This window comes from Microcaecilia unicolor, chromosome 7 (assembly GCF_901765095.1).
Source record: "Microcaecilia unicolor chromosome 7, aMicUni1.1, whole genome shotgun sequence".
Taxonomy (NCBI): domain Eukaryota; kingdom Metazoa; phylum Chordata; class Amphibia; order Gymnophiona; family Siphonopidae; genus Microcaecilia; species Microcaecilia unicolor.
Genome location: NC_044037.1, coordinates 282,600,480 through 282,626,022, shown reverse-complemented (window position 1 = coordinate 282,626,022; position 25,543 = coordinate 282,600,480). Strand labels below are relative to the sequence as shown.

The following is a 25,543-nucleotide window of genomic DNA, read 5'->3' as shown; positions in this document are numbered from 1 at the left end:
AAATGTCCGAAAAGCAGCACAATGCGCCAGATTGGGGTTTTTCACAGGACAACGTCTAAGTTGCAATTTTCAAAACTCAGATTTGAGACGGTTTTGTCTGAGTTTGTCTAAACCGCAAGTGGGCATGTTTTGGGCTGGATTTGGGTGGGCCGGAATTTGGATGGTTTCCCAGAATAATGGAACAAGATAAAAACGTCTAGGGCAATAATTGGGACTTTTTTAATTATCTGTACCTAATCTCGACTAAGTCACAAAAAGATGCCCTAATTGACCACTGGAGGGATTAATCCGTTAATCCCCCAATGGTCTGAGTGTGAGTTTTTCTTTCCTATCAAAATATTGTAGTTCCTTTTCTAAGTGTTTTTACATGTAATTTTTAGATTGTGCATTGCCTTGGTCTGCCAGTTAGTGCACGTGTTATAGTGCCAATAGATAATAATAATAATTATATATTATATACTACTACTACTACTTAACATTTCCAAAGTGCTACTAGGGTTACGCAGCGCTGTACAATTTTAAACAAGGAAGGACAGTCCCTGCTCAAAAGAGCTTACAATCTAAAGGACGGGTAAGCAGTTAATCTAAAGGACAGGTAAACAGTCAATCAAATTGGGGAGTGTAGGTTTCCTGGATAGAGGTAAGTGGTTAAGTACCGAAAGCTACAGTGAAGAGGTGGGCTTTGAGTAAGGATATGAAGATGGGCAGGGAGGGCGCATGGCGTATGGGTTCGGGAAGTTTATTCCAAGCATAGGGTGAGGCAAGGCAGAAGGGGCGGAGTCTGGAGTTGGCGGTGGTGGAGAAGGGTACTGATAGGAGGGATTTGTCCTGTGAGCGGAGGTTACGGGTAGGAACGTACAGGGAGATGAGGGTAGAGAGGTAATGAGGGGCTGCAGATTGAGTGCATTTGTAGGTTAGTAGGAGAAGCTTGAACTGTATATGGTATCTGATCAGGAGCCAATGAAGTGACTTGAGGAGAGGGGTATATAATAATAATAATAATATAATAACATAATATAATAATTATACACACACACTTTCCAGAATAAATAACAAAAAAGCATACTTACGTTCCTAATCTTTCCTCAATATCATAAAACTCTGTCACCTTTTCGGTTGTATTCATGTTAACAGTCCGATAGTCTGGTTCACTTTCTTCTACAAGAGAGTTAGGAATTCCCATTAATGGCATACATGTATTCAAGCTGTATGGATTGCTCTGCCCTGTTCAATAAAACTTACCATCATCTGACACCTCAGCTTCTTCTTTAGGCTCTGAAATACAAAAATTGGAAATGGATAACGAGAATCATACAAGATCTTCTTGGTTGAACAAAAGTAGTAGTGAAACCTACCTGTTCTTATTCACATCAAAGGTTAGGAACTCTTTGACTAAAGTGCATTAAATAGTTAACACACGTTAATGCACATTACACACATTTATTTAAACGCATACTTAGGGGCCCCTTTACTAAGGTGCGTAGGCGACTATGTGCGTACAACGAATGTCAAATTAGAACTACTACCTGGCTACTGCATGCCCCGGGCAGGTAATTCCAATTTTTACGCACGTTTGATACACACAGCAGAAAATATTTTTTATTTTCAACCGCGTGGCGCTAATTGGGCGGTAATTGGCAATGTGCGAGAGCAGACAATTACCTCCCAGTTAACGCATGAGACCTTATCGCTAAGCCAATGGGTAAGATGGACGTTCTTGGTTTCGATTAGCACCGAAAATCAGAAACGACCAAATCTAGGGACTACCAAATTTAAGGATTTGGATGCCCCTCACGGTATTTTCAAAACAAAAGATGGGTGTCCATCTTGTTTCGAAAATAAGGGTTTCCCCGCCCCTAGATCGGGACATTTTGCGAGGACGTCCATATCAAAATATGGACGTCCCTTTCGAAAATGCCCCTCCACGTGTGCAATGATAGATAACAGTGGCCATGTTTTGGTATCACTTCTATTAATATAGCCACATTTGTGTTCTAAGCACATGACAAACATTTTTTAAAATAATTTTTCTAAATGTAAGTTCACCTGGTTTAATAGCTATGGATTGTATATATGAAAATAATCTTAAATATTGACTCCCACAATTAATAATAGTGGCCTATGTACTAGTAAAATATCTCACCTAGGTTATGCACACAGAACACAGTCAGGCCTTCACCAAATAGTACTGCTGAATATCCTCACAAAGCACCTGGGTACTCTCCAGACAGTGCTGGATAAAGCAGGAAGTCATCTGGAGAGTGATGATATTCAGACCACTATCTGGATAACCATCTACATAAAGTTAGAACAGAAAAATCACTGTCTTGTTTTTTTTCTGGAGAGCTATCCAGATAGTGGCTTGACTATCCGGATAGTGGTAGTATTCTCAGCGCCACTCATTTACAGATAGCAGCGTTAAACATCTGTGACTAATTTAAATGTAGTTCCTGGCTTTTAAAATAAACCTCACTCAGAAGACAGCGAAGGTGACAATAAAACGATGATGCTGTGTAGTCAACATTTTATTAATTGATAGAAGTAACTCAGCAGTAATAACGCCTCAGGAGTCTTCTTGGGTTATGCAGCTGAGACTATCGTCAAGTATTGCTATTCTGGTTGATAGAGTATATAAAAAAAAGTGGGAAACTCTTGTCAGTAGATTTGCACGCCCTTGTCATGTGCGTTAGATACTTCTAGACTAAAGACTGTTAGTCTTTGTCTCAAGACAAAGACCAGCAGTCATTAGTCTAGAAGAAGTTTCCTGCCTTTTTTTAATGTACCCTATCAACCAGAATAGCAATACCATAAAACAGAAAGTGATGATAGACTCAGCCGCTGAGCTGCATACCTCAAGAAGACTCCTGAGGCAGGCCAGTTGCTGAAACACTAGTCACGTCTGTGGTCGTGACCCCTCACAGCCTCTACCTGATTTCTGGGGGTCAGCTTCTGAGCTGGCTTCTGCCTATCCTTTCTGGAATAGTTCTGTCTTTGGGAAGATCTGTTTCGGTTTCCTATCTCTGGCCGCCGTCATCTGGGTTGGATCAATGGCGGCAGCCATCTTGGATGGCTCAAGAGTCGTAGCCATCTTGGATAGCTCAAGGGGTACAGCCATCTTGGATAGATCACATCATAGGAAGCCATCTTGGAGTAACGAGGACAGGAAGGAAGCCCTTATTTGGTCCTTAGAGATCTCCTGTGGGAACAGCCTCCATTGTTACTCAGAGTTGCTGCAGCTGCATCTCAGGTGTGGATGGGCTTTATTAATCACCTAGAGACTGCAGTCAGTTGCCTTTGCATTGCGTCTTAGGCCCTGGTATGTGAGTGCTGGTGCACTTCTGCCTGAGAGACTTTGTCTGGACCTGATTCTGTGTTTGCTGGTTTCCTGCCTTTTGAACCTTGCCTGATCCTGGACTTTGCTTTGCTTGCCACCTGCCTTTTGAACCTTTGCCTGGACCTGGACTTTGTTTTGCTTGCCGCCTGCCTTTTGAACCTTTGCCTGGACCAGTCTTCCGCTTGCTGGCTGACCACCAGAGACCTAGCCTGGATTTGCCAGTACGTCTGTTCTGCCTTGCTTCTGGTGTGGGGTGGTTTTGCCTGCCACTGCTGCTCCTTGGCAGTGGCCCAAGGGCTCACAAACCCAGTTTCCAGTTTTGAGTACGTGACAAACACGGCTATGTTGAGTCATCACTGCTGAGTTATTTCTATCGATTAATAAACTATTGACTATACAGTATCATCATTTTATTGTCACCTTCGCTGTCTTCTGAGTGATATTTTTCCTGCAAGGTTTTTGTTCTTCTGTTTAAAATAAACCCCAACTATTAAATATTAAAGCTGTCTGTGTTTATCTCAGGATTTCTTAAATTCTGTTACTGTTTTGCTCTCTACCATCTCAGGCTGTTCTATGCGTAAAGCAGATTTGAACCTGAGACTTCTCTCGTTCTATACCAATGAGACGATCGCTACTCTCACCTTCCTTCTTTTCTCCCACTTTAACAAGTTCGGATTCCTGACTGGGCTCACTAGTGCCATGTATGTTGATAGCTCGCACACGGAATTTGTACTCCCTGTCAGGCAGCAGGTTTTTGATGTTGTAGGAAGTGCTACGACAAGTAGTGAGGTCCGCCCATTTCTTCTCCACCGTGTCCCAGCATTCCACACTGTAGGACTGTACCACGCTTCCGCCATCATATGTGGGGCCATACCAGGAAAGAGTGAGGGTGGAGCTCTGTATATCCGATGCGCATGGCTGACCTGCTGGAGGATCCGGTTTATCTGCACACACAAGGAACAAGAGTCATCAGGACTGTATTTTTGTATTCATTAATACAACATTAGTAATATATACAAAAGCAGAATACAGCCCTCCTCATTACCCCTAGAGTTCAATTCAATTGCTTCACTTTCTATTTCTACTCTACCCTTCTGTATAGTTTTGAATATCAGGCCCTTGGCTTCTTAAAACCCTTTTTCCCACTTTGTGGCAAGGCTGACTTCATAAATAAATTGAACCTGCGTTACCTTACAGGTAATTGTACTAAAGATTTTTTCTCCATCTTCTGTCTACGGGAAAAAGTGCTTCTTGGATGATACAACTAGAGAATAACACGAAGACACGTGGATAACAGCAGGGAAGAGGACAGAGCTCGCGGGTGTGATGGGGACAAAGCCCGCGGGGATGGGACGGGGCGGAGATAGTAACTGTGGGGATGGGGTGGGGACAAACTTCCTCATCCCTGTGTCATTCTTTCATGCAGACAACAATGTTTTGATTTTTTGGAAAAACTCAAAAGCGCTGGCCAAAACTGACAAAGCTTTCACAGGGGCTCCTGTGCATTCCTGCTACCAGCACATCTTCTGAGAGGACATTTTCTATTGTGGGAAGGATTGTGGAAGACGGGAGATCTAGACTGAATCCTGAGATTGTTGCTAACTTATTCAGAGCTACCAAGTTACCCATTCCAGGAGGGAGACTTTTTGACCGGCCCTGGTTTTAAACTTACAGCCTAAAGCGATGTAGTAATTGTAGTCCGTGATTTTGTCTATTGTAATCAGTGCTGCAGGTCCCATAATGCACCTGAATGAGATTGGCAGAAATCCAGGACCAGTCAAAGAGTCTCCCTCCTAGAATGGGTAACTTGGCATCTCTGCATATTATTCATCCACAGATTTAAAAAAATCACAACAGTGCTTCATAAGGCATATTTCTCCCCTGTCAGGACATATAGAGCGGTTTCTATTTTGTATCCCTGAACATTTTAACAGGGTGGATTAGGGTTCCTTGGGGTGGTGGAAGTCAGCTATTGTTGGGGTTGGAAGGGTAGAGGGTGGGGGAGGGTTATTATAGATGTTCATTGTTATTTGTGTTTTCTATTTGTGATTTATAAACAACAGTTGTACAGAATATTGTTCCTTTTCATACGTTAATAAAAAGATTTAAATATAAATGTTTGATGCTTGTGCAGATGAGGACAGAGCCTGTGGGGATGGGGCAGGGCCAGAGCTCACGGGGATGGGGACAGAGACCACAGGGATGGGCCAGGGACAAACTTTGTCCCTGTGTCATTCTCTAGTTACAACCTAATTGAAACCTCTTCAATAGAGGTAAATAGAAGCCAGATAGAGGCACAGTTTTTAGCCATCAAATATCACTTAAACCCTTGCCAAGGAGAGGCGAGGACACCATTTGCCCTTCAGATTTCCATTATCATTCTGCTCATGCTCTGATGTTATCCCGGGGTCAGGACAAAGATTTAGGAATTGTCACGACCTTCTGATCAGAAAAAGTCAAGAAAGACTCATGTCCTTAACACAGGTTACATAGCCAGGACCAGATAACAAAGCAACCTTACTATCTGGATCTGCTATATCAGTATTCATACTTGTATACCAAATACCGTAACTGCAAATTTTATGTTTAGATTATTATCTATCGATTGTAGAACACTACTGAGGAAATTCACCATGCATACACAAGATAAATATTTAAACTTCAGTTTGCCCAGTCATTGCAACAGTCTTTGGTCAGGGGATAAGGCTCTCTTCAGGAACCAGCTAAGATGGCCACTAAATGGGTAATTCTAATTGGAGCCTATTCAAAACAGGCACCTAATTTCCTTTCTAGATGGTTAGCATAATCAGATATATACATGCATATATGTAATCCTGGTCCCACTCACTCAGTTCACAGGCACTGGCTAAGCATCTTGGGTCAGGTACCTGGGACCAGGATATACAAACAGAGTTCAGATGTTGAGATGGATGTGGGCCAGGGCTGGGCTACATCATGGTAGGCCATGGGGTTTCCAAGTCACTACCTCTGTTTCTGTATCATAGTCCCATGGAGAAAAAAAAAACACTTCCGCTCCAAGTTATATTTCAAACCGGTAAACTTTACTAACAGATCAGCAACAATCCAACGTGGTCTTTCAATAATAAACAACGTAATTCAATTGATGTGGTGTTTGTCTCAGGGGATACTCCCCCCCCTGAGGAGTTCTGATGTGATAAGAAATCCTTAGTAGATAACTATTTACAACAGCCAATCACAATCTGGGGCTGCAGCTTGTCTGACAACTCGTCAAACAAGCATCCTGCTGGGGTTATTCCAGCCACTGGACCACCTCAGGACCAGACCTCCCAATCCATTCTTACTTCCACTCACAGATGCAATTCTTCTCATCCACCTCTGACCCCAAACAGGTCTTCTTCACCTGTTCTGCTCCCAGGAAGAATCCCCTCTCCTCTCTCTCTGAGCTATTCTTTCAGTCAGTGCTCTTTCAGTAGGGACTCCCTTTCCACCTCAGGTCCCGGGCTGTAACGCCAGACAGGATACCTCCTCTCCTCATGGGTCTTGGCAGGGGGTGTGGACAACCAAAGACTAGGTGCTTAAAGTGGCCCCACCTTTTTTATTTCTCCCAACACTCCTCTCCCCCAGTGACATCAATCTGCCAATCTTACCATTTTTACACTCCCCCTGGCTGGGTTAACCGTCCTGACCAGACAACAACCGCTCCCCCCAATACCTTTGAGTAAGAGAATCATAGATTCTAGTACTCCCGTGGAAGAATTCACCCAGTCTCTGCCCACTCAAATTCTCCAGGGGATTACATTTGCATTTAACAATGAGCACTTACGCCTGCCATACAGCTGCTGTAAATGATGACACCTAGATTCTAGAGATATGTACGAAACTTATAGCACGGTATAATTAAGTGCATAATTCTATGCCCTGCCTGTGATCTACCCATGTGACTTCTCACCTGCCAAATTCCCACCTAAGCACTATGTACACACCTTGCAAACTATGAGCTACCGACGAGAGCACGCAGCTGGATGTCTGGCATTTACATGCATATTTGTTGGTCCTCTGGTCATTTATATGGTATATGTTGCATATATGTTAGCAAGATGTCGACATCTAACTGTGCTTCTCTCGAAGATTCTTTATAGAATTATCCCCTATGTGTCACCACTGAATGATGGCTAGACAGGTTTCACACAAAGATCATGGATGCTTCCTCTGTAGCACCCTTAACCCTGGCCAACCTAGGATTAAAAGCCTGGCCTTGGAATTGAATCCAGGTCCTCTCCACGTAGGAATGTGCAGCATTTTGAACAGCGCCATCGGACTGGTCCTAAATAACTTTTAAGCCTAAGAAACAAAATGCTTCTTCAATGCTCATACGGTGAATGGCGTTAAAGATTAATAAGCAAAACTGATACGGAATTTCAGACACACAGCTATAAATCAGGATATCCACAATGGATAGGCACAAGGCAAATTTCCATATAATAATGGCTGTCATACATGCACAACACTCATGTATTTTATCGTGTGTATATCAGAAAAGTGACTGGCTGTTGAGAAACACCAAACACTTAACTTCATAATGTCCTAAAAAGGGACTATACGAGGTAGATTATTGTTAGCAAAGGGTATAAATATAGCACCTTGATAACTTCCTATTATTACAGTTTTCTTTTTAGGAATTAGAACAGTTATTCTGTGTTTCATTTGTCTACAATGAAGATATCCATTAACACTAAAATCTTTTGCCAAAAAATATTCCTTCCAGAAATGTGTAAATCTTTTCTAATATGACAAGTGGCTCCCAGAGCAGATATCCAGGGTTTGGCCAGCTGTAGCTTCTTCTCTAACTTACTGAAACATGTCATATAATACATAGATTATCAGTAATTCATGTGGGGGCTGACGTCAAGGAAGCCCTTCACTATGTTCTGCCGAACAACCACAGACACAAGGATGCACACGCCTGGCTTGATGAGCTCCAAACCAACTTTCACCGCATCCAAATGTACTATTTCTGCTGCTTCATCCCTGAAACTGAAACAAGACTAGGAAAGAACTGCAAGAAAGCATGTCTACCCTTACATTAGCCTGGGGGATACATTTATAAAGCATTTTCTGCATGTAATGCATAGCAAAAACTCTATGCACGTGCAAAAAGAAAGTATGAAGAAACACAACACCTTCTTTAATGTTCCTGGGGGCACACTTTGGGTAGGGGGGATGAAGCTGTGACGTATAAAATACATGTGTACACACTTTAGAGTACACGGACACATCTGCATTTGCTATAGAGCAGTAGCGAGCCTGAGATGGGGCCAGTGGTGTGCTGGAGCGGGCTCTCACGGGCTCGCGAGAGCCGTTTGTTAAGTTTTTAAGAATTTTGGGAGCCGGTTGTTAAAGTAGGCCTCCCCATGGCTACTTTAACAACTGACTCCCAAAACATAGGCTTGGGCCCCCTCCTGAATTCTCTTTTACTTTACCCCACTAGCCAAGTAAATAGACTGCTGCTGCTCCCTGCTCCTTGTTTCTGACTCTGAGCATCAGGCTGGGACTTTTCATGCAAGCGCAAGAAGGTTCCATCATGCTGCTCAGAGCCAGAAACAAGCAGCAGAGAATGGTGGCAGTCCATTTATTGGCTGGTGGGGCTCGGCAAAGGTATGCCTAGCGTGCCCGCACAAGGGAGGGGAGAGAGAGGCATGGATTCCCCCCTCCCCCCAAATTTCAGGGCCGGCTATGTCCGGAGAGAGAGCCCGTTGTTAAAAATTTACCAGCACATCCCTGGATGGGGCCCACTACCTTTGTATTACTGCGACCTGGAATGAACAATGCTCCCGGCTGCAGCAACACAAAATACATTTTCCATGATATTCACTAACCTCTGAGTTAGTAAATCCCAGTGCACAAATTTGCTCAGGTTAGTCAATAGGAGCCTTACTCAAGAACTTACAAGGCCAGAGTACATAAAACTCACCCCTACAGAGATATATCGCTTTGATGTATCTGCAGGAACATCTTGTGCTTGCTCGGCATCAATTTACTAAAACGAAGAAGAGCCAACTCTTCCAAAGCATTTCTATCTCTAAAAAGTCTCATTAGTCATTTCTTTCCTGTCTGAAGACAAACAATGTCAAGATAGTGGCACAGCTGGCGATCTCTTCTGAAGAATCCTCAAGGTACCCTATAATCTCCAGGCTATCTGCAATCACTTGGGTGCAATTCTATTCCGCACAGGGAGATCCTGTTCTATAACAGCACCGGGATGCCTTGATTCCATTATAAAATGCTAGCATGAACCTACATGGTCATGCCTAAATATAGGCGCAGTCAGTTATGCCTGTTCAATGGCAGGTGTATCTGGGTGTCACATCTTAGGGGGCTGGGAGAGGGTCAGGGACCACTGGGGGAGTAAGGGAGATTATGCCTTAATCCCTCCAGTGGTCACTTGCAGGCTTATTTTTGAAAGAGAAGGGAACCCATCTTCAAACACAAATTGGGAGATAGGCGTCCTCTCAGGGTCGCCCAAATCGGCATAATCGAAAGCCAATTTTGGGCATCCTCAACTGCTTTCCGTCGCAGGGACGACCAAAGTTCACGGGGGCGTGTCGGCACCGTAGCGAAGGCGGGCCTGGGGCGTGATTAAGAGATGGGTGTCCTCGGCCGATAATGGAAAAAAGAAGGGCGTCCCTGACGAGTACTTGGCTGACTTTACTTGGTCCATTTTTTCTTGTGACCAAGCCTCAAAAAGGTGCCCGAACTGACCAGATGACCACCAGAGGGAATCGGGGATGACCTCCCCTTACTCCCCCAGTGGTCACCAACCCCCTCCCACCCTAAAAAAAACTTAAAATATTTTTGTTGCCAGCCTCTATGCCAGCCTCAAATATCATACCCAGATCCTTGACAGCAGTATGCAGGTCCCTGGAGCGGTTTTAGTGGGTGCAGTGCACTTCAGGCAGGTGGACCCAGGCCCTCCCCCCCCCTACCTGCTACACTTCTGGTGGTAAATGTGAGCCCTCCAAAACCCACCCAAAACCCACTGTACCCACATGTAGGTGTCCCCTTTCACCCCTTAGGGCTATGGTAGTGGTGTACAGTTGTGGGGAGTGGGTTTTAGGGGGCTCATCACCCAGGGTAAGGGAGCTATGCACCTGGGAGAAATCTGTGAAGTCCACTGCAGTGCCCCCTAGGGTGCCCGGTTGGTGTCCTGGCATGTGAGGGGGACCAGTGCACTACGAATGCTGGCTCCTCCCACGACTAAAGGGCTTGGATTTGGTCGTTTTTGAGATGGGCGTCCTCGGTTTCCATTATGGCCGAAAACCGGGGACGACCATCTCTAAGGTCGACCATCTCAACATTTAGGTCGACCATCTCTAAATGTTGAGTAGCCTGGTGGTTAGTGCAGCGGACTCTGATCCTGGGGAACTGGGTTTGATTCCCACTGCAGCTCCTTGTGACTCTAGGCAAGTCACTTAACCCTCCATTGCCCCAGGTACGAATAAGTACCTGTATATACTATGTAAACCGCTTTGAAAGTAGTTTAAAAAACCACAGAAAGGCGGTATATCAAGCCCCATTCCCTTCCCCCCCCCCTTGGGCATCCCCGACCGTGTTATTGAAACAAAAGATGGACACCCATCTTGTTTCGATAATACGGGTTTCCCCACCCCTTCGCGGGGCTGTCCTGCGAGGACACCCTCATGAAAAATTGGGCACCCCATTCGATTATGCCCCTCTTGGTCATTTAGGGCACCTTTTGGTCACTTGTGAATGACAGGTATAGCCAAAAACGTCTTAATTTTGTCCTTAGCCTTGGCATCATCTTTTTTGGGGCAAGGCTGTGTTTAAGTGGTCTAATCAACCACTGTCAAAAGGGGAGTTTCCCTCAAACTTGGGGTCATATTATTCTTACTCTTATATCCATGAATTGCAGGGGAAATTTGTCAGAAGTATCCAGCTATTGACCAGTAGCATCTATAATGTTTACTAAAATGCTGGAAGGAATAGTTAGGGAACAATTACAATGTTATCTGTTTAGACATAACACCTTGCATGGGGCACAATCGGGATTTAGACAATGCAATCTGGTTCAGGATGGGCTGGAAAGGGTTTAGACAGCAACTTTAGTGGCTGGAACATGAAGACAGTGCCGGACAGACTTTTATGGTCTGTGTCCCACAAATGAGAGAATAGGCTGGAGTGGGCTTTAAGAGCAACTCCAGCAGTTGGAACATAAGGATAGGGCCAGGCAGACTTCTACGGTCTAGGAATATCTCCTCAAGGAACCCCTTACTTTTGCAATTTCCCAGTCCTCAACATGCCCATTCTAAACAAAGTTTTACAACCAGTTTTCAATATTTAGCAGCTCAAGTCTGGAATTTTCTTCTGGCTGATATTCAAATTATTCCAGATTATATGGTTTTTAGGAAGCAGTTAAAGGCATATTTTTTAAATAAATATTTACAAACTGTTTAGGATTCTATTTTATATTTGCAAGAATGTGACAGGTTGAATATAATATTGCAAGCTTATTGGATATTAGAATTAATCGCTGATTCTTCAGGTCTGTCTGAACTCCTTGATTTATGTGATCCACATCCACACTGAACTGTACGGCTGTTGAGGAGCACAAGAATGTTTTCAGTATATCCAGGGTCAGCGCCGATCGCGGCACTTAAATGGGCTGCTTTCCGCAGGCTTTATATTGGCCCCTAGATGTATATGTTCTTTTTAATACTGAGCTAATAAATTTGGCACTGGTAACTATCATTGTTCACACAGTATTAAGATGATGCATTTTCAGATCTGTAGTATACCAGTAGGCTACTACTACTACTACTACTTATCATTTCTATGGCACTACTAGACGTACGCAGTGCTGTACACTGGACATGAAGAGACAGTCCCGGCTCGACAGAGCTTACAATCTAATCAAGACAGACAAACAGGACAAATAAGGGATAAGGAGAAAGAGTAGGAAGATTCCGGAATCCCAAAGAATAGCAAGATTCCATGCAGAATCCCAAAGAGTAGCAAGATTCCGTGCAGAATCCCAAAGAATAGCAAGATTCCGGAATCCCAAAGACTACTACTTATCATTACTATAGTGCTACTAGACGTACGCAGCACTGTACACTTGAAGATGAAGAGATAGCCCCTGCTCGACAGAGCTTACAATCTAATTAGGACAGACAAACAGGACAAATAAGGGATAAGGAGAAAGAGTAGGAAGATTCCGGAATCCCAAAGAATAGCAAGATTCCATGCAGAATCCCAAAGAGTAGCAAGATTCCGTGCAGAATCCCAAAGAATAGCAAGATTCCGGAATCCCAAAGAGTGGCAAGATTACTGAATCCCAAAGACTACTACTACTACTTATCATTACTATAGTGCTACTAGACGTACGCAGCACTGTACACTTGAATATGAAGAGACAGTCCCTGCTCGACAGAGCTTGCAATCTAATTAGGACAGACAAACAGGACAAATAAGGGATAAGGGAATTACTAAGGTGGGAATGATAAAACATGGGTACTGAACAAGTGAGTAAGGGTTAGGAGTTAAAAGCAGCATCAAAAAGGTGGGCTTTTAGCCTAGATTTGAAGATGGCCAGAGATGGAGCTTGATGTACCGGCTCAGGAAGTCTATTCCAGGCATATGGTGCAGCAAGATAAATGGAACAGAGTCTGGAGTTAGCAGTGGAGGAGAAGGGTGCAGATAAGAGAGATTTACCCAGTGAACGGAGTTCCCGGGGAGGAATGTAGGGAGAGATGAGAGTGGAGAGGTGCTGAGGAGCTGCAGAGTGAATGCACTTGTAAGTCAATAAAAGGAGTTTGAATTGTATGCGGAAACAGATAGGGAGCCAATGAAGTGACTTGAGGAGAGGGCTAATATGAGCACTGGAGCTATGTCCTATAAAGTCCCCCTAATAAAACATATCTAATTATTCATGCAGAGGGATAAATATTTAGCTGACAGTGGTGAGCATTTTTCCTGACCGCCGCTGATGTTATTCCCAAATTTTCAGTTCCAGGCCATGTCCGGGATTTGGCAATGAATATCTGTTTTATGCGGAGCCAGTCGATATTGAGAACTTGACCGGCCATGAGTTGCTGCATAAAGGGGTCCTTTTACTAAGGTGCGCTGAAAAATGGCCTGCGCTAGTGTAGGCACGTGTTTTGGACGCGCACTGATCCATTTTTCAGTGGGCCTGTAAAAAATGCCTTTTTTTTTGACTGAAAATGGACGTGCAGCAAAGTAAAAATTGATGCGCATCCATTTTGGGTCTGAGACTTTACTGCCACCCATTCACTTAGTAGTACGGTCTCACGCATTAACTGAATGGTAATCATCTACGCGTGTACAATGCCGATTATCACCCGGTTAGTGCTGTGCACCAGAAAATAAGATATATTTTCCGGCATGCGTAGCAGACACGAGTAAAAAATGAAATTATCGCCCGGGTCACACAGTAGCCAGGTGGTAATTCCACACTGGCACGTGTTGTGTGCACGTAGGCACCAACGCGGCATTTAACCGGCCAAGTGCTGACTCTGCCCATGGAACTCCCCCAACATGGCTGGTTTTCGCTTAGGTGCTAATCATTCATTTTCAGCATAGATAACCGGTTAAGTGCCACCGAAAATGAGCAGACAGCCTCGAAAAAAGAGATTTAACTGACCAGCAGCCAATTCTGGGCAGTTAAATTATTTTGAATATTGACCAGAAAGTTTTTATTCAGTCCTACCTACCTTAGATTTTTTTAAACTCTTTTTGTTTTCTGTGTGTGCACAAAACCCACAGTCAATCGGACCATCACATTTCTACTAGTTATACCCAGGGCTTTTTTTGAGGGGGTACTTGGGGGTACTGAGTACCGGCACCTTTTCTATTATCTGGTAATTTTGACCCATGGTCCCCCAAGTTTTAATGAAAGAGCTCAGGCTCTATACACACCAATTCTGCCTTGTTATAAATTCTGTGACTGGTTGCAGGGGGACTGGTTATTGTGGGGTGGGTCCCTCAGTGATCACCCCACCCCTGAAGGGTGGCCTGGCATTTGAGTACCGGCACCTTTTTTGCTAGAAAAAACACACTGGTTATAGCCAAATCAGTTAAAATAGAGCCTCTATGAAGTTATGCTTCCAATTCACCATGAGATTCAACAGAACTAATCCCTGGCAAAACTATTTGGTAAACAAGTTTTGAAAATTTACCCAGCACAATCTCCAATGAATCTTTCCAATTGTTGCTGAACTGCTAAGCACGGAAAAGTGCACAGGCAGCATCCAGTTGGCTTTTAAATTATCTCCATTTAAGAGCAGAATTTGACTTGGAGCCCAGATGCTTCCTGGGCTGCAGTACTTTCCACTGCATTAACCTGTTGCACAATTTGCCTCACAGTTCCTTTTGAAGAAGGAAAGATGAGTATTGCACTCATCCAGAGTCCGGGACCCCCTGTGCAAATGGCGCAAACAACGCAGGATAAATCCCAGTACTGCTACCAATTATCATTTCTATAGCGACTGCCTGATGAACACAGCACTGTACAGATATGCACAAGGATGTAAAAAGACTTGAAGCAGTGCAAAGAAAAAGCTACAAAAATGGTATGGGATTTGCGTTACAAGACGTATGAGAAGAGACTTGCGGACCTGAAGATGTATCTGTTCTTGGTCCCCTCCTCTTTTCTATCTACACTTCTTCCCTTGGTTCATTAATCTCATCCCATGGCTTTTCCTACCATCTCTATGCTGATGACTCCCAAATCTACCTTTCTACCCCTGATATCTCACCTTGCATCCAAACCAAAGTTTCAGCGTGCTTGTCTGACATTGCTGTCTGGATGTCTCAACGCCACCTGAAATTAAACATGACCAAAACCGAACTTCTCATTTTTCCCCCAAACCCACCTCCCCACTCCCCCTCATTTTCTATTTCTGTTGATGGCTCTCTCATTCTCCCTGTCTCCTCGGCTCGAAACCTTGGGGTCATCTTTGACTCTTCTCTGCTCACATCCACCAGACCGCCAAGACCTGTCATTTCTTTCTTTACAACATCCGTAAAATCCGCCCCTTTCTTTCCGAGCACTCTACCAAAACCCTCATCCACACCCTTGTCACCTCTCGTTTAGACTACTGCAATCTGCTTCTTGCTGGCCTCCCACTTAGTCACTTCTCCCCTCTCTAATCGGTTCAAAACTCTGCTGCCCGTCTCGTCTTCCGCCAGGGTCGCTTTACTCATACTACCCCTCTCCTCAAGTCGCTTCACTGGCTCCCTATCCGTTTTCGCATCCTGTTCAAACTTCTTCTACTAACCTATAAATGTACTCACTCTGCTGCTCCCCAGTATCTCTCCACACTCGTCCTTCCCTACACCCCTTCCCGTGCACTCCGCTCCATGGATAAATCCTTCTTATCTGTTCTCTTCTCCACTACTGCCAACTCCAGACTTCGCGCCTTCTGTCTCGCTGCACCCTACACCTGGAATAAACTTCCTGAGCCCCTACGTCTTGCCCCTTCCTTGGCCACCTTTAAATCTAGACTGAAAGCCCACCTCTTTAACATTGCTTTTGACTCGTAACCACTTGTAACCACCTGCCTCCACCTACCCTCCTCCTTCCTGTACACAATAATTGATTTGATTTGCTTACTTTATTTTTTGTCTATTAGATTGTAAGCTTTTTGAGCAGGGACTGTCTTTCTTCTATGTTTGTGCAGCGCTGCGTATGCCTTGTAGCGCTATAGAAATGCTAAATAGTAGTTGTAGTAGTATACCCTGGAGGAAAGGAGAAACAGGGGTGATATTATACAGACATTCAAATATTTGAAAGGTATTAATCCGCAAACAAACCTTTTCCAGAGACGGGAAGGTGATAGAACTAGAGGACATGAACTGAGGTTGAAGGGGGGGCAGACTCAAAGGGTGGTAGATACTTGGAATGCCCTCCTGCAGGAGGTAATGAAGATGAAAACTGTAATGGAATTCAAAAATGCATGGGATACACACAAAGGAATCCTGTTTAGAAGGAATAGATCCACAGAGGCTTAGCAGAGATTGGGTGGCAACACCGGTACTTGGAAAGCAAATCCAGTGCCGGGCAGACTTCTATGGTCTGTGCCCTGAAAATGTCAAGGACAAATCAAGGTTAGGTATACATACCATATGTAATGAGTTTATCTGGTTGGGCAGACTGGATGGATATAAGAGATGAAGGTTATAATCTACTCCACACACACAATAAAGACAAGAAGTTTTATGAAATGAATGTACTCTAGCCAACATGGTTAACATTGACAAGTCTTCCTGTTTTATCATTGTTCAGAATCCTAATGGTTAGGCCCCTATATGCAGAGAAAGTACCTGCATATAGGGGCCTTTTTAAAAAGGCGCATCTAGCGTGAGCCAAATCAGCATTACCCGGCTACCACGTGCCCCAGGCAGTAATTCTGAATTTGGGACCCGCCAAAAACACGCGGTTGAATATATTTTCTATCGTGTGGCGCTTACCCTGCTGCAAACGGCAGTGTGCGCGTGCTGCATTCCTACCACCCGGGTAGCGTGTGCGACCTTACCGCTAAGTCAACAGATGGCTGTAAGGTCTCAGGCTGAAAATGGACACGCGCTGGTTTTTATTTTGCCGCACGTCCATTTTCCAGCCCTTTAAAAAAAGGCCCTTTTTCCAGGACACGGTAAAAAAAATGGCCCAGCGCATGCCCAAATGAAGTGCTTGCATTGCCGCAGGCCACTTTTTGCTGCAGCTTAGTAACAGGGCCACATAATGTGTGCTATAGAAATGATTAGTAGTAGTAGAAAGGTTTAAAAAAATGTTCAGATGACATTAAAAGAAGTGAAAGTAACCTGTGAGAGGATCTCTTAAACCGTGGATGTTTAGCGTGAAGGCTTTTGAGACTACCAATGACTTCTCATCGAACAATGACATCATGATGCGGGTCCTAGAAAAGGTAGCGTGACTTATTTTCCGCCAAAATCGTTATACCCACACTAGCCCACTCCTCAAGTCACTTCACTGGCTCCCTGTCCGCTTCCGCATACAGTTCAAACTTCTCTTACTGACCTTTAAATGCATCCATTCTGCAGCCCCCCATTACCTCTCCACTCTCATCTCTCCATACATTCCTCCCCGTGAACTCCACTCATTGGACAAATCTCTCTTGTCGTCCCCCTTCTCCTCCACAGCTAACTCCAGGCTTCGTCCCTTTTCCCTTGCGGCACCTTATGCCTGGAATAAACTTCCTGAGCCTGTACGTCTAGCTCCATCTCTACTTGTTTTCCAATCTATGCTGAAAACCCACCTTTTCACCACTGCTTTTGGCTCCTAGCTCCTACTCAATTGTCTCCCCCCTTGTTCCTTCTCACCCTGTACTTCCCTCGCCCTTAATTGTCTTGTCTGTCTGTATTATTTTTAGATTGTAAGCTCTATTGAGCAGGGACTGTCTCTCTATGTCAGGTGTTCAGCGCTGTGTGCATCTGGTAGCGCTATACAAATGTTAATAATAATAATAATCTCCCATAAATAACTAGAAATTAAAAGAGTTTTCCTAAAACAACTCTGAGGGTTCTTCTATATCAGGGCATTGCATAGGGCACCTACATTAAGTCTATTCTATAAAGAAAAGTAGGCATCTAATCTCCTTTATTGAATATGAGCACAAAGGGTCAAAAATGCATTGCACGTTAAAGTGCGTTTGCTTACACCAGCCCTATGCCTGGAGTAAAATATCACACCTAGATATCAGCACAGCCTAATCTCGTCGGAGATAGATTTACATGCACTGTCATCTCACGCATAGTCATTGTGAATATCCTGAAAACCCGATGGGACTGGGTTGGGAATGACTGTATTAGCACGTACACACGTAACAACATTCTGTAATTATGTTACGTACCTAAATCTGCACTACCCAAGCTGCAAAGGACTCAAATACAAATCAACTTACGCGTCCAGTTTTTTCCTACATAAGCACACAACTGTGGAACGCATTACCAAAAGCCTTGAAAACTATGAACGACCACCTAAACTTCCGGAAAACACTAAAAACTAACCTGTTTAAAAAGGCATACCCTACCGATCCAACGTAAATGCCAGATCTCTGCAACACAACAAAACTAAAGTACGTAATGGACATAACACAACTCTTCCATTGTACGATTCCCTAGTGTGGCTGTGCCACATGAACTTGATCTTACCACAACATCACTTTGTATTTGTTCTCACCGGAGTCTGCAAACGCCTCTCCGGTACTATGTAAGCCACATTGCGCCTACAAATAGGTGGGAAAATGTGGGATTCAAATGTAACAAATAAGTAATTTAAGCAGCTACCTGTATACTATAGCCATGCTCTGCCTGAACTCCACCCAGGTGTACATCCACCAGCAAAGCATGGCATGTACTTTCCTGCTAGTTGGTATTCTGTAAGAGGGCACTTACATATGCAAATGACTAAAAAAACCTGTTATTTACAGGCCTTGCTGCACGCAGATGGCTTCATATAGAATCACCTCCTTTATGTGAACTAAGAAGCAGCTTTTTTTGCTTTTGCTCATATTAGTGCCTAGAACTGACTGTCATGTTTCTTTTGAGCGCAGTTTGCACTGTTTAGAACATCCTATATAATAAAACGCACCTCCAACATTCTGAAGCCGAGAAAGTGAAGCCTTCAAGCCTTGAAGCGTTCCTGCAACGTTCCGGAACTACGTGTCGTCAGTTGAGGAGATGGAGCCTTACAGAGCACACAAATGCTTCAAGGCTTGAAGGCTTCACTTTCTCTCTTTCTCTCTCTCTCACATACACACACACACACACTCACTCTCTGTCTCTCACATACACTCTCTCTCTCACACACAGACTCACACACACACTCTGTCTCTCACACACTCTCTCTCTGACACAAACACACACACACACACACACACACTCTCTGTCTGTCTGTCTCTCTCTCTCTCACTCACTCATTCTCTCTCACATACACACTCCATCTCTCACCCACACACTCTCTCAAACATACACACTCCGAGGAAAGGGGGGCATGGAACACGCTGGGGAGGAGAGGGAGGGGGGCATGGAACTCGGAGGGAAGGGGGGGCAAGATCTCGGAAGGGAGGAGAGAGAGGGAGAGGAGAGGGAGGGAGGGAGGGGGGCCTGCATCTCGGACGGAAGGGGGCCTGGAACTCGGAGGGGAGGAGAGGGAGGGAGGGAAGGAGAAGTTCATGGAACTCGGAGCCCCCCCACACACACACTCACTCTCTGTCTCTCATATACACTCTCTCTCACACACTCTCTCTCTCTCTCTCACACACACATACACTCTGTCTCTCACACACTCTCTCTCTCTGACACAAACACACACACTCTCTGTCTGTCTCTCTCTCACTCACACACACACTCCATCTCTCACACACACTTTCTCTCTCACACATACACTCTCTCTCTCTCTCTCATACATACACACTCCAAGGAAAACCTTGCCAGCGCCCGTTTCATTTGTGTCAGAAACGGGCCTTATTTACTAGTTTATAAATAAAAGGAAGCTAACCCCACTTTCACCTGAAACCAACCTCCCCTTACCTCCTTAATGCCTTCATAAGCATCTTTCTTACAGAGCCCACTTTAAACAAACACGGTCCAAAGGAGTAACAAGTTGAAAGATGTACACTTCCAACGGCTCCGCAGGTCCCAAGGGACATCCGTTTCGCGATCGCTTTGCCAAGGGAAATGAGCTTATGACAGTAACCTCACAAAACGACGGCGAAACAGATGTCCATTCGGACCTGCGGAGCCGAAGATAAGTACCACACTGCCTAGTTTATTAGTGTACCACTAGTTACTTTGCACAGTTTCTTTATTTGTTTAAGTAAAACTTTGTGCATAACATATGGTTTTGGATAGTGGAAGTTTTTGGTCGATGATTACATTTATCACTGAAAGTCTTCATCATTGCTCCTTATAGTTATATGAATGGAGAATGGACTGGGTGATTTATGAGACATTTTCCTCCTTTTTCACCCATATGTTAAATTGCTATAAAGCTGACCCATTGGTCGTAGAATTGGTTGACAAAATAGCCTCTGTAACAAAATAGATCTTGACAAAATAGGTTCTGTAACAAAATAGCCCTTGACAAAATAGCTCTTGACAAAATAGCCTCTGTAACAAAACAGCCCTTGACAAAATAACATCTGTAACAAAATAGCCCTTGACAAAATAGCCTCTGTAACAAAACAGCCCTTGACAAAATAGTTCTTGACAAAATAGCCTCTGTAACAAAACAGCCCTTGACAAAATAGCCCTGTAACAAAACAGCCCTTGACAAAATAGCCCTGTAACAAAACAGCCCTTGACAAAATAACATCTGTAACAAAATAGCCCTTGACAAAATAGCCTCTGTAACAAAACAGCCCTTGACAAAATAGTTCTTGACAAAATAGCCTCTGTAACAAAACAGCCCTTGACAAAATAGCCCTGTAACAAAACAGCCCTTGACAAAATAACATCTGTAACAAAATAGCCCTTGACAAAATAGCCTCTGTAACAAAACAGCCCTTGACAAAATAGCTCTTGACAAAATAGCCTCTGTAACAAAACAGCCCTTGACAAAATAGCCCTGTAACAAAACAGCCCTTGACAAAATAACATCTGTAACAAAATAGCCCTTGACAAAATAGCCCTGTAACAAAATAGTTCTTGACAAAATAGCCTCTGGAACAAAACAGCCCTTGACAAAATAGCCCTGTAACAAAACAGCCCTTGACAAAATAACATCTGTAACAAAATAGCTCTTGAGAAATAGCCCCTAAACAGCCTTATCCGTTAAGAAAGCAGAACAAAAGGAATGGCTAAAGATCTGTATACAGAAGCTGCAAACATGAACAAGGAATCACAGACAAGTAATATGAAGGTAAAAAACTGAACTGGAAAGTTAGAATCGGATTTAGACATCATATCGAAAAAGCCCCATCCACACTAATCAGCCCACTCATATCATACACTCATACTCATCCCTACACTGGCAGAAATATCTCTTACAATTTAATCTTTCTTTTTTATTTACAGACTTACAAATATCGTTCTATAAATAATCTCATATATCACTTGATATCCTATAATAGAAACACTGCCATCCATTATAATCAATGTCCACATCCTTCACAATTTCCATAATAGTCTGGTGAACCTACAGACAGCAAAATCATATAACTGACGCAGTGCTGATATACTGCCCAAGCTTAATTTATAGGATAATAACCCACTACATTATTATTATAATAATTTCCAAAACATAGTAACTGAGAATTTATTCAAGGGAATCAATTTCAATAAACTCAACCCCAAATCTTGATAAAATTGTTTTACCATAAACACTCCTTCATTTCCTAGAGACTTACGTGGAACTGATTGGCAGGCTGCTATTTTTAAAAAATGTCTTCCCCACTAAAGTAATAAATTCAACCTTCACAACAACCACATTCAAAATATGTTATTTCACCCTTATAATACAGGAGCAGAACAGGTAAAATACTCAGGGCTGGGCCCATTTGTCGGAGGCTAAATTGTGGGAAGGCCCTTTTGTCAGGGGCTTTTTTGTCTTTTTGTTTTTGTCAGTTCTATTTTGACCTGGTATCTGTGCAGGTTTATAGGGAAAAAGTAGATATTTGTCTGTGAGATTCACATGTGATGTTGGGTTGAGGGTTTGTGTGGGGTGTGGTGGAAGGTGTGTCACTGTGGGCAGTTTTGGAGCATTGGGTTTTTTCGGGGTTGGAGACAGGGCCGCAGAGAGAATGGCTCGGGCCCGGGGCAAGGCCACTCCCGGGGCCCTGCCCCGCCGCCCCCCTAAGGTCGCCACTGCCGCTCCCCCCTCCACCCCCCGAGGTCGCTGCCACCGCTCCCCCCCCCCTGCACCTGCCCCCCTCTGTCCACCACCGGGCCGGGCCCCCTGCATTGAAATCACAGCGCCTCTCACCTCTGTGTGAAAGCGCTGCAGGCAGCAGATCGCCTCCCTTCAGCCCTCCTTCCCTCCTTGTGTCCCGCCCTCGCAGAAGTTACATCAGACAAAGGTGGGACACAGGAAGAGAAGGAGGCCCGAAGGGAGGCGATCTGCTGCCCTGCTGCCTGCGGCACTTTCACACGGAGGTGAGAGGCGCTGTGACTTCAATGCAGGGGGCCCGGCCCAGTGGCAGACGGTCGACGATGGAGGCCCGGGGAATTTTGTCTCCCCTGCCCCCCCCCCTCAGCGGCTATGGTTGGAGGATGTAATAGGGTGTGGAGATGTCAAGGTGCTGGGCATAGGTGTAGTTTGACTGTTTATTCGGGGGGGGGGGGGGGAGGATATACAGAGGGTAAGGAAGTTATACTGGAAGAGGAAGCAAGGGGAGTAACACATCATTAACTTCAGCATGCTGTTCCCACCATGTCCACACCCCAAACTACATCTACAGAGTTGAGGTCTGGAGGAGTGAGAGTGTGTTTTGAGGTATCCTTACTTTTCTTCCTCCTCCCACGTTCTTTCCCCTCGCACTATCTCCCTCCTCTGCCTGTACATACTCACACTGCATTCTCTCTGCATCATCTCCTTTCCCCTTCCCCTTCCCCTCGTTTCCTTCTACTGTTTCTCCAGGAGTCAGTCCAGCCGCTATACTGCTACACTGTTGGTAGCAGTAGGGCCTCCCTTTCCTGGGCCATGGGGTTTCAGCTCACTGTATCACACTTCTCTCTTTTCTGCAGCACTGTCAGGATGGTTCTTCTCGTGCTATGGGGTTTGGGCTTCTCATTGCGCACTGCTCCAGTCTGGCCTGGAACTTTTCTCCTGCAGACAACCCCAAGCATCTTTAGGGGCGGAACCCGATCTCTCAGTCACCACTCTGCTTCCTGCTAGCACCTACATCCTATTACAAACCAGGTTTGTTTACGCACCCGCATAACGGACAAAGAGACAGGCAGGCAGACCAGCTCTTCCTGATAGGCCCTATCACTATTTATTTTATTTATTTATTTGTAGCATTTGTATCCCACATTTTCCCACCGATTTGCAGGCTCAATGTGGCTTACATTTGCCGTAATGGCGGTTGCCATTTCCGGGTAACAGAATTACAAATGGTGTTGCATTAAGGTGCGTACATACATGGTAACATAGATGGAACATAACATACATGGACAGTGGCGTCGCGAGGGCAGCTGACACCCGGGGCGGGTCGCCGCTGCGCACCCCCCCCCGGGTGCAGCGCGACGCGCCCTCCCCCCTCCGTAGCGCAACCCCCCCCCCGCGAGAACATACCTGGAAGGTGGTGCGGGACGGCCAATCCGCCGAGTGCACGCCGCTGGGGGGTGTCGGCGCCTCGATGGTTCCTTGCTCTCTCTGCCCCGGAACAGGAAGTAACCTGTTCTGGGGCAGGGAGAGCAAGGAACCAGCGAGGCGCCGACACCCCCCAGCGGCCTGCACCCGGGGCGGACCGCCCCACCGCCCCCCCTCTTCCTACGCCACTGTACATGGAACAGTTCATGGTCTATATATATACCATGTGCGTACACACATGGTAAAGAAGAATACATTATGGTATTGCATGCAGGTTCCTGAGTGATAACTGGATTATAACATACATTAGGTCATCAACTATTGAGAGACCCTATTCGACATAGGGATAAAAGTGATAGAGCTTGTTCACTAATAGCAAAGAGGTTAATCAGTTAAGTGATAAGATTTCGGTTGTGTCTAGGTCGTGTATAGTCTTATTATATAGTATTTAAGAGAGATGTTTGTGGTATGCCTTCTTGAACAGATCTGTTTTCAGTAGTATTTCTATAGAGAAATGTTCCTTAAAAAAAGGGTTTATCTCCTCTGAATCATGCAAGGAAAATCCGCTTAAGATTAAAAAAATAAATAAATTTAAAAAAGTTTGAGACTAATGAAAACTAGAAGTTCCTGACACCTTGCAAAGATACAACTTTTAAAGTCCTTTCCGTGGAAGAATAAAGGGAATCCGAGAACAGAGAATTTGTGCTGAAAGCCAGCGATATCATATTGTCACTTCCAAAATCAGTATTAAACTTCTCAAAACTAGTGTTAAGGCAACGGTACGTCTTTTATTTCATCTAAATGTTTTTTTTTTTTGTGCAACTCCTCATATTACAGTACTATTATTAGCTTTTGGGATAGTTGTGTGCCAGATAAAGGGCAGACAGAAAGCAACCATTTAATTCCATTCCACAGGCTGTTTAGCCAGGGAAGCTATTTAATATATTGCTGGAGCCAGCTGGACCCCATCCATGCCGACAGCATTGGCAAGGGCCTGGTTTCAAATTCATCAGTGGAAGAGAAACGGAACCATAAAAGGTCATAACTGTATCCTCCGCCATCGCTGACAGGGCCTGAGGGTCACTGTAAAACCTTCTATTCTCCTAGAAAAGATGGCTTATTTTACAAGAGCAAAAGGGCTGTTGGTTCAAAGCATTGTTCCTCATAAATTATAATATGCAGAGTGGCATATTTTATGGAAAACAGACTGAGAGAAATAACTTCCTGAACCTCTCCTTAGTAAACAAAATTTGGAGAAGTAATCAATAGCAAGTGCACTCTCCTCTGCTATTGAATAACACTGTTATCAACTTACGACGATGACTTCACAAGTTGTGAAGGGGCGTAGCCAGACTTCGACGGGAGGGGGGTCCAGAGCCCGAGGAGAGGGGGCACATTTTAGCCTGCCCCCCAGCGCCGCCAACCCCCCGCCCGCTGCCGCCAACTTTCACCCCCCCCCAGCGCCGCTGCCGCAACCCTCTCGACCCCCCCTTCCCGCCGCCAACCCTCTCCTGCTGCGTACCTTTGCTGGCGGGGGACCCCAACCACGCCAGCCAAAGTCCTTTCCTCGGCTGTGCGGCGTTGCTTGCTGAATGATCTGATCAAGTTTCTGTGCGTGCGTCTGACGTCCTGCACGTTAAACTTGATCAGATCATTCAGCAAGCAATGCCGCGCAGCCGAGGAGAGAACGTCGGCTGCTGGGGGTTGGGGTCCCCCGCCAGCAAAGGTACGCGATGGCAGTGGGGGAGGGTTGGCGGCGGGAAGGGGGGGTCGAGAGGGTCACAGCAGGGGGGGGCCCAGGGCCAAATCTATGGGGGCCCAGGCCCCTGTGGCCCCATAGTAGCTACGCCCCGTTCACAACTCTAGTTCATGTCACTCCTTCCATTAGAGATGGAGCATTAGCTCTCATCTAGCCCACT

At 44.9% G+C, this 25,543-nt stretch overlaps 1 protein-coding gene across 1 annotated transcript in view; it reads right to left on the bottom strand.

Moving 5' to 3' along the window:
- The window catches only part of LOC115473940 (myosin light chain kinase, smooth muscle-like), a 247,079-nt gene that overhangs the window by 71,874 nt on the left and 149,662 nt on the right, over positions 1-25,543 (bottom strand). The window contains exons 8-10 of the mRNA XM_030209146.1: positions 3,976-4,278; positions 1,243-1,275; positions 1,071-1,158 (exon numbers count right to left, since the gene is read on the bottom strand). Of these exons, the coding sequence (XP_030065006.1) occupies positions 1,071-1,158; positions 1,243-1,275; positions 3,976-4,278 (424 nt within the window). The remainder of the gene's footprint in view (positions 1-1,070; positions 1,159-1,242; positions 1,276-3,975; positions 4,279-25,543) is intronic.